The sequence below is a fragment of the Saccopteryx leptura genome, chromosome 3 (assembly GCF_036850995.1).
Source record: "Saccopteryx leptura isolate mSacLep1 chromosome 3, mSacLep1_pri_phased_curated, whole genome shotgun sequence".
NCBI lineage: Eukaryota > Metazoa > Chordata > Mammalia > Chiroptera > Emballonuridae > Saccopteryx > Saccopteryx leptura.
The window spans coordinates 151,457,063-151,471,952 of NC_089505.1; the positions used below are offsets into that span (position 1 = coordinate 151,457,063).

General features: G+C 40.3%; 1 protein-coding gene across 1 annotated transcript in view; it reads left to right on the plus strand.

The window, feature by feature from the left end:
• Positions 1-14,890, plus strand: part of ST6GALNAC5 (ST6 N-acetylgalactosaminide alpha-2,6-sialyltransferase 5) — a 188,935-nt gene that overhangs the window by 681 nt on the left and 173,364 nt on the right. The window contains exon 2 of the mRNA XM_066372210.1: positions 335-568. Coding sequence (XP_066228307.1) covers positions 335-568 — 234 coding nt within the window. The remainder of the gene's footprint in view (positions 1-334; positions 569-14,890) is intronic.

Sequence of the window (14,890 nt, forward strand, 5' to 3'; positions counted from 1 at the left end):
CGGAGGGGACCCCTCCCCAAAGTGCGAGCCCACCCCTGCCCTCACCGCCGGTGCGCTCTCGCTCCAGAAGCCAGGCGCCGCACACCACCTGCCCTCTGCCGAGAGACCTGGGAGGTGGCGTCGGCCGAGCGCAGCTACGCACCGGGAGCATCCCCTGCGGTACGCACGGAGCCGGTGCGCTTCTGCCCCGGCTGCGCGAGGCCGAGATTAGGATCCCGGCCAGTTCTCGCTCCAGAATCTCTCCCCTCCAGTCTGACCGTCTTGCGGTTCCATCCGGCGCGCTCCTCCTGGGTCGGCTCTCAGCTGTTCTGTGTTCTCTCCCGCCCGCCCGCAGCGCCATGGTCTGGCAGTGTGTTTAGCGCTCACCACCATGTGCACCAGCTTGTTGCTTGTGTACAGCAGCCTCGGCGGCCAGAAGGACCGACCCCAGCAGCAGCAGCAGCAGCAGCAGCAGGCAGCGGCGACCGGCAGCGCGCAGCCGTCGGCGGAGAGTAGCCCCCCGTCGCGCCCCGGGGCCCCCGCGGGACCGCGATCGCTGTACGGATACCTTGGCGTGGCGGACCACAAGGTGACAGCTCACTCGCCAATCCACACGCCACCCAGCCAGGGAATCCCGCGCACCTGAACCTGCCCTCTTCCTCGGGGCTGGGAGGCGCCGTGAGTAGGTGCCGTTCTGAAGGCGGAACGGGGAGTGGACCCACTGGGGTGAAGTGGGATAATTCCTAGTTGATATGAATTCCTATTGGAAAAGAATGCAAAGTTTTTCAGGGAATAGAGGTGGGATGAGTGGACCCCAAAGCCTAATTTCCGAACAAGAATGGGCCCTGGTACTAGAATCCTTTAATCTCTAGAATTGCAGCTACCGATGGATGCTGGGTTCCTGAAACCTGGGGCTTGGCCGCGGAGTCGCGCCCTTGTAGGAGGAGAGCGGGATGGAGCGAGTACTACCAGCGCTAGCGTTCCTCCGACCGCGAACCCGGCTGAATCGCTGCCGGGCCTCCGCCGCTGCTCGGGCTCAAAGTTACCCCTCTGATCTCTGCTTTGGATTGCTGAGGGCAGAATCGCCACAGCCCTGGTGAGCGGTGCCCAGGCAGGCGCGGAAGGCTGGAGGCACAAACTCAGCTTCCATTGGCTTGAAACTCACCATTGAGGGCCTGTTTTCCTCTGCCTTCCGCTGCATGGCTAGGCTAATAATAAGATAATTTTTTTTTTTTTAATTGAGCCTCCTTCCCTGGAATAATGAATCTTTGGTTTCGGTGTGTAAAGCCTCTGGGAGACTCCTAATCAAGTTTTCTGGTTCTGAAAAGACAATTTAATATAGTTTAAATGTATTCCCCATTATTTGAAGCTGCTAACATATTTTGATTAAAACAGCATTTCGCTCTGTCTGCTCTGTGAAGGTAGAGGATTTCTTGAAACCACCCAACTATTCTGCTTTTTATATTACTAGCTTTTATGGTTGTGAACCAAAGTAATATTTAGCAGGTGATCCTTTTGTATGAAAAGATTATTCTTACCCTGCATGAAAACATCAAACTTTTTTAAAGTAACAATCAAAATACTTCCACTCATTTGTGCAATAAATAACGCTAAGAGTTTTGGAAGATACAAAAGAATTTAAGGGAGGACTCAGCCTTTAGAGAGTCTTTCAATGCCTGTGGTGGTGGTGGGGGCTACCATGAAGTATAAGTGGATGGATGGATGGATGGGTGGGTGGATGGATGGATGGATGGATGGATGGATGGATGGATAGATAGATAGATAATAGATAGATACATACATACACTGATAGATATAAATGTATAGGAAATGCAAGCTATAAACTGTTACTGTCAGCTACAGAGATGAGAAAGATCATTGCCCCCTTGAAAGATCAAAGAAAGTTTCTTTGAAAACGTGTAACTTGCACTGTGAAGACGTCAGAGAAACAGAAAATAGGGAGAGATTTTATTAGGAAGTGATTTGGGGAGGGACTGGTGGTAGACTCAAAACCACAAGTAGAGGGCCATCAGTTTTACAATTACAGCTTCAGTTTTGTAAGTTGTTGGTTGGTTACATACTTTGTGTCTGCATGTGGGAGGGAGCAAGGGATAGAGGCTGGCGTTCAGGAAAGTTTAGACATCAGCCTCTGACATCTGTGGATGTGGTGTTTACGTGTAACTGGTATATGATGAATACACTGAACTTAGTGGATTTTCATGGCTATTGTTTAGTGGAAATGGCTATTAGCACTGGTGGAGTTTTGATTAATAGGGGTGTCAAAGGTACATTTGCAGAAAGCTTTGAGGAGCCTTTGCGAAGATATTCTCGTATATTCCTCTATGTGCTGTTCTGCTGGACCAGCTAAGAATATCAATAGCCTAAGGCCAAATATGATATCCTCATGTTTGTTCTCAAAACAGTGTTTATTCACACAAACATGTTGGATTCCGTTTACAATGTATCGGAGCCTTATTTCATTAAAATGAAGAACAGCTCTTTTTTGGAAGGAATGTTGAAACTCTATATGAGAAAGTGAAATAATCAGTAGTAAAAGGGTTTTATAAACTATAAAATGTAACCTGACCTGTGGTGGTGCAGTGGGTAAAGCATGGACCTGGGAACACTGAGGTTGCCAGTTCAAAACCCCAGGCTTGCCTGGTCAAGGTACACATGGGAGTTGATGCTTCCTTCTCCTTCCTCTCTTCTCTTTCTCTCTCTCTCTCTCCTCTCTAAAATGAATTTTAAAAATATTAAACTATAAAATGTAATGTGCGTGATAAATATGTTTGAATGTCCTTGGAATTGTTAGCAGAGAATTATGAACATGACCAGGAAAATCTTTGCAGATAATTAAGAGTAATGAAATTATTTCATAGAAAAACAACATCTCACAAAATTCCATACCCAAAGGTTTCAACAAATTTACCTTACCCCAAGCAAAGGAACAGGTACAAATTTTAAAAGCTATGCTCTCTTTCTAGGCATCATCTTAGTTGTCCCACCGAGCTATATATAAACTTATGCTCAAAATGCAATCATTGGCACTCTTTACTGTTACTATTTAGCTGGCTAGAAATTAAGCAGAAGTCCATTTCTGATGGCTATCTTGATGCATGTGTAAAATGTTTGCACCCTCTTCAAATGGTGCTGTTTAATCAGGTTTATCTGGGATCATCCTATAATCTTGTTTAAGCAGACATTTGTTAGAATATTGCTAGATTTTTGTTTTCAAATAACACCAGGAAGGGTAGGCAATTTTTCTATTCTTATGTTATCAGATGATACTCTGATTGGTTTTTTTTTCACTCTCATATCAGGCCTTAGAGAAATTATAACATGTGTCGATTGTGATGACCAACAAGCCATATGCTGCTGCATATTGAATCAGAATTCCAACAGACTTTTTATTTGCTGTTGATTTACAGAATCTGGAGAGACTTACAGATACCATTTAGGAAAATATTCACATCTCCATGGCCAGAAGTCCCAAAGTCTGCTAAATATGTAGTGTTTGTGTTCAGTTATATGATGTTATTAACATTACAACTCCAAGATTAAATTCAACAGGTGGTCCTAATCCCAAGCACCTGAATTTCACAAATTGCAGCCTGTGTGCAATGACAGTCTTGTCTCGTACGGCTGCAGCCTAAATTACTGTTGAGATTAAATCACTATGTGCCTTTGTTGAAAGACATGCTGCAAGTTAAGTCAGTGATGAGCAATATGTGTTGAAGCTTAAAATATCACTTTCCATGGTCATATTTCCTACTTCCTCTTTTACAGACGATGTGAGCTGAAATTGTAATTCCAGTAGGACCAAGTGAGGGTGTTTGGTGTTTCTTGTGCTAATGAAGGCATTTCATTTTTTGTTGGATCCTTTCTTTCCATTTTCACCCTCTGTCCCCCACACCTTTCCCCATAAATGTTTCACCAGTTCATTTCTATCTCGTTACATGTCTGTCATCAGAGTGACTGCATCTGTTTTTTGCCATTACATTCCTGGTTCCTGTTTTTAAAAGCCATCAATTTCTAACTTGATTGGCCAGACACCAGTGAAGAAGCCAGTTTTTCGAAACATCTGCATTGAGAACTGTAGCATAATATACATCCAAACTGAAACTCGCGTACACCCAATCAAGCAACCCTCCAAGGCAAGCTCCCAGTCCCAGCAGAGTGGAAGGGGGCATGCAGCACCATTCTATTTCCAGTCTGGATCTGGACTGGGTAGATAAAGTCATTTGCCATCTGGTGGACTCTGTGAAATGAAACTGTGAGCTGATTCTTATTTCCAGTGGACAGGAGCCTTATCACAAAAGGCCCATTTGTCACCTAGACTGCCCTTTGCTGAGATGGCTTAGGCAAGGGCAGTGATCAATGGGGTCTGAAGCTGAGCTGCTATCTCCTTGCTTCAGTAGTAGCCCCCAGGAATGGATTTTATACATACCTGTAACATGCTTCTTGCTTTTTTGCTTCGTTCCTCCCATAAGTCCTCAGTTATTCAAGCAAAGCAAACTTCATAGAAGAAATAGTATTATAAATATTAAATGGTAAATGTCCAGTTGGAATAAGACAAATCAATGCAAGAGTTGAAAAATAATTCAAAACCAGATTAAAAAGGCATATGCCATATAACCTACTTTGAAATTATGGCATGATTATAAATTATAAATTCTTCCTTTAGAAAAGCATATAAATTATCAAATACAAGTTCATGCCACTTATTAAACTCCATTTTATGGTTTTGGAGTCCTCCGATGCATTGTAAATAATTTGGATCTTAAATAAATTCAAAGAGTTAATTTTCAGTGCTCAGGTGTTACAAAACATAATCAGCCAATGATAATTAAAACCTGTTTTCACAAAGCATCAACCAAAAGGAATCATGAAATGGACTATTTTTTCATGGGTGAGGAGTTCTGATAATGTGGTTGCTTTTAATGGGAGAATTGTTTATAAAACATACATTAAAATACTTCACCTTCCTTAGTTTTATGAGAGCCAGGAGTATTTATCCAGCTTCCTGCAGGAGGAATCCCAAAATAACTTGATGCCAAAGCCAAGGCCAAACCTGGGGGATGAGTCTGACCTGGCTCCCTCTTAAGTTCATCATTCTGGCCTCCTTGCTGATCCGTGAACACTCGTTCAGCCTCAGCACTTGCTGTTTCCTTTTTCTTCAAAGCTCAAACCCAATATCTTTTGTATAGTTTTGGTTTCTTCTGGCCATTCACCCCTCAGATCAGATGTCATCTTCTTGTGGCCCCCTCCTCAACAGTCATTCTCTATTATATCAGCCTGTCTTATTTTCCTTATAATTCTTAATATTTGAAATAATCTTAAATTTACTTGCCTATTGTTTGCCCTTTATCCAAGGGACTAAGCACTGTGACAGCAAAGTATTTATTTGTACATCTTTTTTTTTGAGATTTTATTTTTTAATTTTAGAGAGGAGAGAGAAAGAGAGAGAGAATGAGAGAGACAGAAGAGAGAGAAGAGGGGAGGAGCAGGAAGCATCAACTCCCATGTGTGCCTTGACCAGGCAAGCCCAGGGTTTCCAACCAGCCACCTCAGTGCTCCAGGCCGACGCTTTATCCACTGCGCCACCACAGGTCAGGCTGCTTGTACATCTTGTAGACCAGTTTAATTTCAGGCCATAGATCAGTATTTGGTATGTAGGCACACAATAAGTGTTTATTGAAGGGAAAAAAAGTAAGGAGTGTGTGAGGGTGGGAAGGCTGCCAGGAAGGACAGAGCTGCCTCAGCTATGTCAAGTCCTTTCTGTCCAGGAAATATCAGTGCAGTCCCAGGCCCTGGCACGTCTCATCTTTCTTAAATTTGGTATAATAATAATAATAATAATAATTGGAAGGAAAAAAGAAGGAATTATTAAAGCATAAGAATCTTTGGGAATGAGATTTAGGAATCTACATTTTAACAGGCTTCCTTTAAAATTCTTGTGCACATGAAAGTTTGAAAATCATCATTTGAAATATTTTTAATCATTACAATGTGTAGTTCTATAACTAATTTGTTTCTGGACTAATCGTAGTCCTTAGTAAATATTGATTGAAGGCCTAAGAGTTGCAAAATTGAGTATTATTGAGAAAGAACACAATTCCTGCCCTCAAAGAACCTTTGATCTAATTGGAGAGAAAAAGAGACAGAAGAAAGGTTAAATAATAAAGCAAATTCTGAATAATAATATGAAACCAGGAAACAATAAATCAAGGCATTGAGACGAAAAAGAGGCAATTTCTGTGATCTTTCTCTTTTACAAAATAAGTTCAGTACTATTATTAACTTAAGAGTTTTAAAACTTTCTAACTAAAATGTTGTTACTTATTAGTCCTTTTCAATGCATATGTGCTTGTATATATCTATTATTTAGTATATGACATCCAGTGAATAATTAGTAAACAACTTAGATGTCAAAGCAACTTCAAAATGGATTGCTTTTATTCAAATTTACAATTTGTTTATTATTTTTCTTTGGAATGGCATAGGGCGTCCTGGACCTTTTTTTTTTTTTTTTTTTTTTAGATTTTATTTATTGATTTTACAGAGAGAGGAGAAGTGGGGGAATGAGAAGTATCTACTCATAGTCGCTTTGATTTAGACTGCTCATTGATTGCTTGCCGTACATGCTGTGACAGGGCAAGCCTAGGGTTTTGAACCGGCAACCTCAGCATTCCAGGTCGACACTTTATCCACTGCGCCACCACAGGTCAGGCGGATGTCCTGGACTTTTTAAGGGAGCTAACCCAGTTGCCCTGTTCAACTATATCTGTGATATATGATGACCATATTTCCCAAACCAAATCTCATAACGTGTGGTATGATGAATTTGAATATAATTGTGTTGGTTTGCAATCAGATCTGTCCTGGAATCTTGATGTTTGTTTCAGAGAGGGCTTTTTGTAACCCAAGGGTCAAGTGGCAGCACACGATAGTTTCTCTCCTGTGAACACTGGGTAAGGAGAGATTAAAGTTGAAAAAAGACTTTGAAAAATTAAAACCCACCATTAACCAACTAATCATTCTGAAGACCTCCCATACACTCAATATATACTCTTTGAGCAGCTGTGAAGGATCTGAAGGCTAGAAAGACAAGGATTGATTATATCTTAAATAGTAATATTATTAATCATACCTTGTGAACTCAATTCAACAGAAGAATTAGCTTGGGACTCAATAAACTTATGATAAAAAAACTGATAAAAACTTGGGGGGTGGGGACATTTATGAGACGTATTCAAACTCTTCTTCACAAGCTCTTTTGGTCTTAAACTCAGTCTGTAACTGGGACAAATGTTTTTATTGCATAATCCATTCATTATGGTTTCTCAAATAAAAGTCACGGGTATACATATGTTCAGTTTAGACAGCACATCCGCAGGGAAGGTTTGTCTGACCTGCAGCCCACGTGAGAGCTGAGCTGTATGTTTTGTCTTCATAGCCAGGGTCCCATGATAATACTTATTCTGGTTTATTGTTATTTCTTATCTAAAATTGTCTGCCTTCCCCGCTTGACAATCAGCTCTTGGAGGCTGGGGAATATTTTTTTCTCTTTTTGGTCATTGTATCTCAGCCTGAAATAAAATGGGTCCTCAATAAATAAATTTGTTGAATAAATGAGTAAATCTACATAAAGGGTTTTAATTTCTTACAAAAAACCTGCATTAAGAGTTTTTGACCACTTGTCGTTCCTGAGAATGGATAGCTACACATCCTAAGTAACTATTTCTCCTGCCACATTTGTAGTCCTGTAATTATTTCATTTCTACATTCTGGTGCTTATCAGATCTCTTAAAACATATTCAGAATTTTAGAGCTAACAGAAAACTTAAAATTTATCAAAGGGAATTCATGAATGGTCATGTGATTTGCCCAAAGTGTGGGTTAGTGGCAGAGCTAAGGCTAAAATGCGGGTCTCTGATGTGAATATCATTACCATATGGAAAATTCAGTGCCAATATATTCTAAGCAACGACTCAACATTATTTGAGCAGAATTTATTTAAATGAAGAGCCAAAGCCTGTCCAGTTTTCGGGAAGAAATAAATATTTAAACATCTTATTATTCTGAAGTGAATATGAGAATATGCCTCTGGATAGTTAAAAATAGCTTCTTCCACCAACCACTGACTTATCAATGGGTGCTCTAAAGGCTGTACAAAATGTACAGTACCCATGTCAATGGGTACCATTTGCAAATCAGAGTAGATTTTGCCTTTAAAAAGTAAACCAAGTCAAAGAAGTGTTCTGTTTAATTATTTGCAAAAAATGTCCTGACCAGACCATTTATTCAGCTCAATTACCTTCTCCACAGTGAGGAAGAAAGTGAGGAGACTCATTTAACCAAGGGTTTGAAGAACTCCCATTCCACAAATAATCATCCACTTCTCCAAATTCTGAGATGTGATACTGACTCTGAGATAGAATCACTTTGGGCAAATGAGAAATCATGTGACCTCTGCAATGGAAAAGTAACCTTGAAAAGTCATAGCTCAGTGTGAAAAGGCAACTTTTTAATCTTGTTCTTTTTGAATGGCTAAGAAGGTGTCCCTAATGTTCCTTGGGAACCTCACAGGTTCGGAGGCTACTCTGGCAGACGGAAATGCAGAGCTAAAACATTTTTTTCTAATAGGAAATCATACTCTGCAAATTAATTGCACATATGGGACCTCTCCACCAACTGAACTACATTCTTGAGTTTCTAATTTACAGATCTGTTTATGTTCTCTGCATCCTCCTAATGGCTTCCCCTTGCCTACAGCATCAACTTGACTCCACAGGAAGGCTCCCAAAGCCCCGACAGGGTCTGTCTGACCTACTTCTCCAACCTCATCTCCCACAGTGGAGATTACAATTCCTATACCTTTGTAAGAGTTGAAATATTCTCTGTGTTTTATACATGCCTCTAATGACACAATATTGTGATTATTTGTCTGCATGCCTGTCTCCTGGCGAGTTTCACCTTCTTGAGGCCAGGAACATAACTTACACAGCCTGGTATTTTTAGAACCTATCACTGTATCTTACACATGTCAAACTCAATAAATCTTTGTTAGATGTTTGGCGAACGGAGTCCTGTTGTAATTATATGTAATAGCAACAGCTTTGAACAAGTCTGGCTAACAGACTTACTTATCATAGAAATGACAAGTAGGGGCAGAAGGACTTCACATATGTGGCATACAGTTAATTCCTGGTTTCCCTTTACATACAGAGCAGCATGTGCTGACCTTTCTGGAGCAGGTGGGCAGGTGTAGAGATACAGAAATGCCCACATCTGAGGACCGTATGGCATCATAGGAGGCGGAGGACATGCTTAAGCTTTTCACTTGGCAGCTTTTGGCAAGGCATGCAACTTCTTGGCCTGAGCTGTCTGCAGAAAAGGAACTTAAACTATACTGCTCACAAAAATTAGGGGATATTTCAAAATAAATATGAAGTGATAAAAAGAAAAAAGAATTTGATTTTTTTTTATTAAACAAGACATCAGAAAAGCAAATGACAAGTCAAAGAAAGTTGTTCGCTTATGCAAATGAGATGCAAAACCAACTTTTATTTCATTGGTGAAAATGCACTGTACAAAAAGCTGAAAGTACTGGAGTATCTGCACATTCCCTGGTCCTCTAATTTTTGTGAGCAGGTTAGATTCATTCCCTCATTTATCAAATACCATTGTATGTCTACCACCATGTATTTCCCAATATAGTCAGGACCCAAGAGGCAACAATGAATAAGATGTGACGCCTGACTGCATGACTTACATCTGTGAGAAAGGCAGATAAACACATGAAATTACAGTGCAGGTCTGGATAGAAATATTTACAGGCTGTAGAGATCAGATCTTAGCCTGAAAGCTTTGGGGAAGTCTTTAAAGGGTAAAGCAGAGAGGAGTGCCCGCATCAGATGAGTATGTCAATGGATCTCCATGGCTTTGGTGTAGCACAGAGCAGAAAAGTCTTAGGTTAGAGGGAGAGGAACCAGTTAGAAGACTGTTGCTGTGATCTTCATTAAGTGACGCGGGTGGCCAGAGGATAAAGGGACTTACGGTTTCCGCCAACCCCAACTTTCTGTGCTGGCCCACCCCAATGTGTTCATACTGACTGTCTGAATGCAGCTCTTAAACAGCAGGTTAGTGGTTCAAGACTGCCTTTCAGTAGTTAGTGAAGAGAGTTTGAGGTTAATCCCAGATGGTGCCCCACCTTTGTCTAATTTCAAACTTCACTGTGCATCTTACTGTTTTTTGTTTTTTTTTAATCTTATTTTTTCTTTTTTTTCTTTATTCATTTTTAGAGAGGAGAGGGGCGGAGAGAGAGAGACAGAGAGAGAGAAGGGGGGAGGAGCTGGAAGCATCAACTCCCATATGTGCCTTGACCAGGCAAGCCCAGGGTTTCGAACCGGCAACCTCAGCATTTCCAGGTCGACGCATTATCCACTGCGCCACCACAGGTCAGGCTTCACTGTGCATCTTAATACCACATGCTGACTTGAGCAAAAACAGTGGTGTTGTGGTTAAGGCTGAAGCAAGCTGTTTGTGGAGACTCCATAATGTATGCTTACTAGGACAGGAACTAAATCCACCATCTGCGGAAGAGCCAGTGGGGTGTAGAAAGAATGTGCTGGAAGAAACTTCATTATATAACAGTTCTGCTGGGGGATACTTGATTCTAGAATAACCTTGTCGAGGGAGACTTTGTTGCATAACAAATCTTACCAGGTACAGAGCTGTTGGAAGTATGGGGTGGAGAGTAGTTTCCTCTCCTTTCCTTTTCCACATAGTTGTAGAGAGAGCAATTATCATTCTTTTAAATCATTTCGTTAACAACTTCTGAGAAAAGTAAAGTTTGTATTTTCCTTGCATCAGAAGGAAATTGACCTAATGCATTCATTTGGTTGGGAGCAAATATACAAATACCTGAGTGAACTCTGGTTTTATGGTTACTTGGCAATTTCACACCCGCCAGGCTGCTGTTGGGGATTTCCATGCTGTCTCAAATGATCTGAAGTGGTATCATCTTCCACTCTAGACTGCAAGTCATAAAGCTGGTTCATTTTATTCTGTTTGTTTCAAGTTTTGAACAAGTACGGGAAGTGATAACATTCTGCTTATATTCCAGATCCTGGAAAAGGGATTGTAGGAATTTGTGCGTGTTCCCTGCCACCAGTGCCCCAAATGAAGCTTTGCCTTGATGTTCTAGCCATCACTAATCCCTTGAAGAATTAAGTTCCTTGCTCTTCTTAACAATTCTGTGGGGTTTCGGGCTTAGTTTGAAATGTGATGGATTTTTAATTTGAAAGTTGAGAAATAAAAGTCAGAGAAAGCTATCATAGAGAACAGGCTTTCTCAACTGAATGACCCTGCAGGAATCAAGTATTAAGATGTAATATAATAATTCGACCCAGGACCAAGAATAAGGACCTTCCCAATGGTGTCTCACTCTTCAGAAGTTTGAAGGTTGGAAGAGAGCCAGACTTTACTTTATGTGTCTTCCAGGGTCTTCTGCCAACCTGTGGTCACCAACACATAGTAGTGTTTCATGCAGATGATGCTTGTAGACCGCATTTGAGATCATGGAATGCCCTCTATCTGGGAAAAGCGTCCTCTGCATTATCCCCATGATAGCACGTTGAGAAGGAGAGATGGGAGCGGACAGCCAGAGTGCTAGTTCTGGAAACAAAGTTAACCCCAATTCAATTGTAAATGCTTGATACTGAGATTCTCAAAATGGCAAAAGGTAAAAAAAAAAAAAAAAAAAAAAAAAAATCATTATTCATAAATCTACCACTAAGACATAATTACTGCTGATAAATTAATGTATTTCCTTATAGATTTTTTTATACCTAACAAATGTGTGTATGTAATATTTTTTTTACTCACATATGTTGGGTCCATGGGTGTCCATGTGTATATTGTTTTACCAATAAGATATGACCAATGGTCTAATGAAGGGCCTTAGATCTTAGTAAAGGACTTATCTTATTTAATAGCTTAAAGCCAAAATATATTACAATAAGAGTTAGAACAATTAGAAAATGTGTTGATAATTGTGGTGAATTCTCCACATATTAATTCTCAAGATATGGGCATCTCCCCACTACCTTGGAAACACCTCTCCTTCCCTGTTGTTACCCTCCGTCCAGCACTTGTAACTGTGGCGATGCCTCCATTCCTACCTTTCATTCCCTGTCTGTTTGCTCAGCTACAGAATATGTTCTAGAATGTATGTTTTAAAAGTCATTCCTAATAGTCTCTTAATCCTTCTTGTCACTTTTCTCTTAACTGTCCTCCAACCCATCAGTAGCTATTTGGGGACCTCGCCCATGGCAAACTCATATGGATTTCCAGGACAGAGAGGATGGTCCCCATCTTCACAGTCACTGCACAGTCCCTTTCCAGACATCTGCCTCGTATTTGCCTTTATTTTCTGGTATTTCACTCTGTGACTTAATTTCCTGTCCATTTATAGTACAGATCTAATTTCTTGTCCACATACAATACAGGTTGACTTTGACATAACTGTTTTTCCTTAAAATAAATTTTACAGCACAGATAATGATTACTTTCTTCTTCATTGGCAACCTTTTATGCATATCTTGTTCATCTTCCACTTTTATAAAACATTTTAATTGCTTTACCTTATTTTAACCTCTCACTAACTGAATTCCATGACTGTTCTTCCTTACTCTTTTTCTTTCTTCTAGTACTCGATGATATCTCTGAGTAACACTATTTCTTACATCTTTCAAACATGTACTAGCTGTTATTTCTTGATTTTGGCAAAACCTCAGAACTCATTATTCTTCCAGTCCATGGGTAGAATAATACTGTCATTAGAGACATGAGGGCTTGCCTCTCATGACGGCCAACTGGCAGGGGATATATTTTACACATTTTGGTTGGTTGCTTCCAAGTAAAGGAATGAGTCAGAAAACATGCAATCTTTGCCAAAAAGCTCTTTATCTAATCAGTCCTTTGTTTTGCTGCCCAAGCTCTCTCCTTTATCCTCTAGGTTGAAGCATTACTGAATCCTTCCCATCCAGTGTTTAAAATGTGTTTAATGTGGTGACACATACATCGCATAAAATTTGAAATTTTACCCATTAGTAAGTGTATGATTTGTTGCGTCAATATTCGCAGCGTTGTCAATCACCACCACTATCTTCTCGTCCCCTCAAACAGAAACTCAGTAGCCATTTAAATAATAACTCCTCAACTGCCCCTCCCTCCAGCCCTTAGTACTCTCTATTCTACTTCCTGTCCTTCTGAATGTGCCTGTTCTTGATACTTCTTATTAGTGGAACCATTCAATATTTGTCATTTTGTGCCTGACTTAATCTTTGCAATGTTTTCAAGGTTTATCCATGTTGTAGCATGCATCATAAATTTGTTTCTTTTATGGCTTAATAATATTCCATTGTATGGATTTTGTTTATCCATTTATGGTTTTGTGGGCACTTGCGTTGTTTCTGCCTTTTGGCCATTGGAAACAAGGCTGCTTTGAACATTTGGCATTCTTATTAATTTCTGCAAGTACCTCCCTCCTTTTCTATTCCCATGGCAGCTCCGGGGTCTCTGGCTCCTTCACCTCACACCGACGCCTGCCACCTCACCCCTTAGTGTTCCCACCTCCATAAAACTGTATAAAAATAAAAGTTAAAAAACATATAGATGAGAAGCTATTAATTGCAATAATTGTATTTCCTTATCTAAGAATAATGTAAATGTTTTTGAAAAATAAGAGAGAGCAAATGTTCCCATAATCCTACCACTTTGGTGTAAGAAATGATATCATTTTGATTTACTTCTGCCAATATTGTGCATAGCATTCTTTTAAAAAAGAAACTCAAATATGAGCATTTTATATGTTTTTTAAAAAGTGATAGGATTTTGTTTGCTTTGTTCCCCTTTTCTTGATGTTAAGCAGCCATTAACATTTCCTTTGGCTAGCCTTTGCCTTCTATATCTTTTTCCATCCTGTACGTTATAGTCTTCCCATGTACTTATATTTTATGTATGTCCAGACCTGCCCCAGACATTCACTGGGCCTGACACAAGAGTCACACCTGCATGAAGGCTACATGCATTCCAGTAGGTTGTCAATAGGTATGTCTTCATTCAGGAAAGATTTTCAAGTTTCAAAGGTTTCATCTGACCTATTGCGTTATGGATTTGATCGGAATAATGTTCTTGGTCATTTTATTGTTTGAACAGTAATTAATTCTTTATTAAATAAACAACATATAATATCCTGCTTGAGAATTTTATGTGAATAATGCTTGATAGAAGTCTACCCACTTGAATTATCTCTAATTTTTAAATGTAAACAGACTACCTCTTCAAAGATTTTCTATTTATATTTTAAGCTTCCCCCTTTCCTGGGGTTCCTTTTCATAGGTTCTAATTTCCCAGACATTTCCATTCTTTTCATTCTGCTCCTCTCTCCCCATTCCTGCTCTGAAGCAGTGACCAGCTCTACCTCAGCGGTGACACAATCGTCACATCTTATGGCATTTGAACACAGTGCCTTCCTGTTTCAGGGCTAGAGGGCAGGAAGTGTGGAGCAGCACCTTTTCTGGGGCCCGTGCGGTGTTAGACACAGGAGTGGATGTTGACGGTAATGGCCAGTGCTCTGACCCAATGACAGAGGTGCCCATACAGTCTTTAATATACACAATTTGTGCCTCGCTGGCTCTAGAAGCAGTGCTTCTCGTGCATTAGTGCAAATGAATCACTTAAGGATCTTACTAAAATGTAGATCCTGAATCTTCAGGCTTGACCTGGGGTCTGAGAATCTGTATTTCTAACAGGCACCTTGTGGTGCTGCTGCTATTAGGCCAGGAACCACAATTTGAATGGCAAGACTACGAAATGTAGGCTCAGATCACGTGCCCTCCCATCT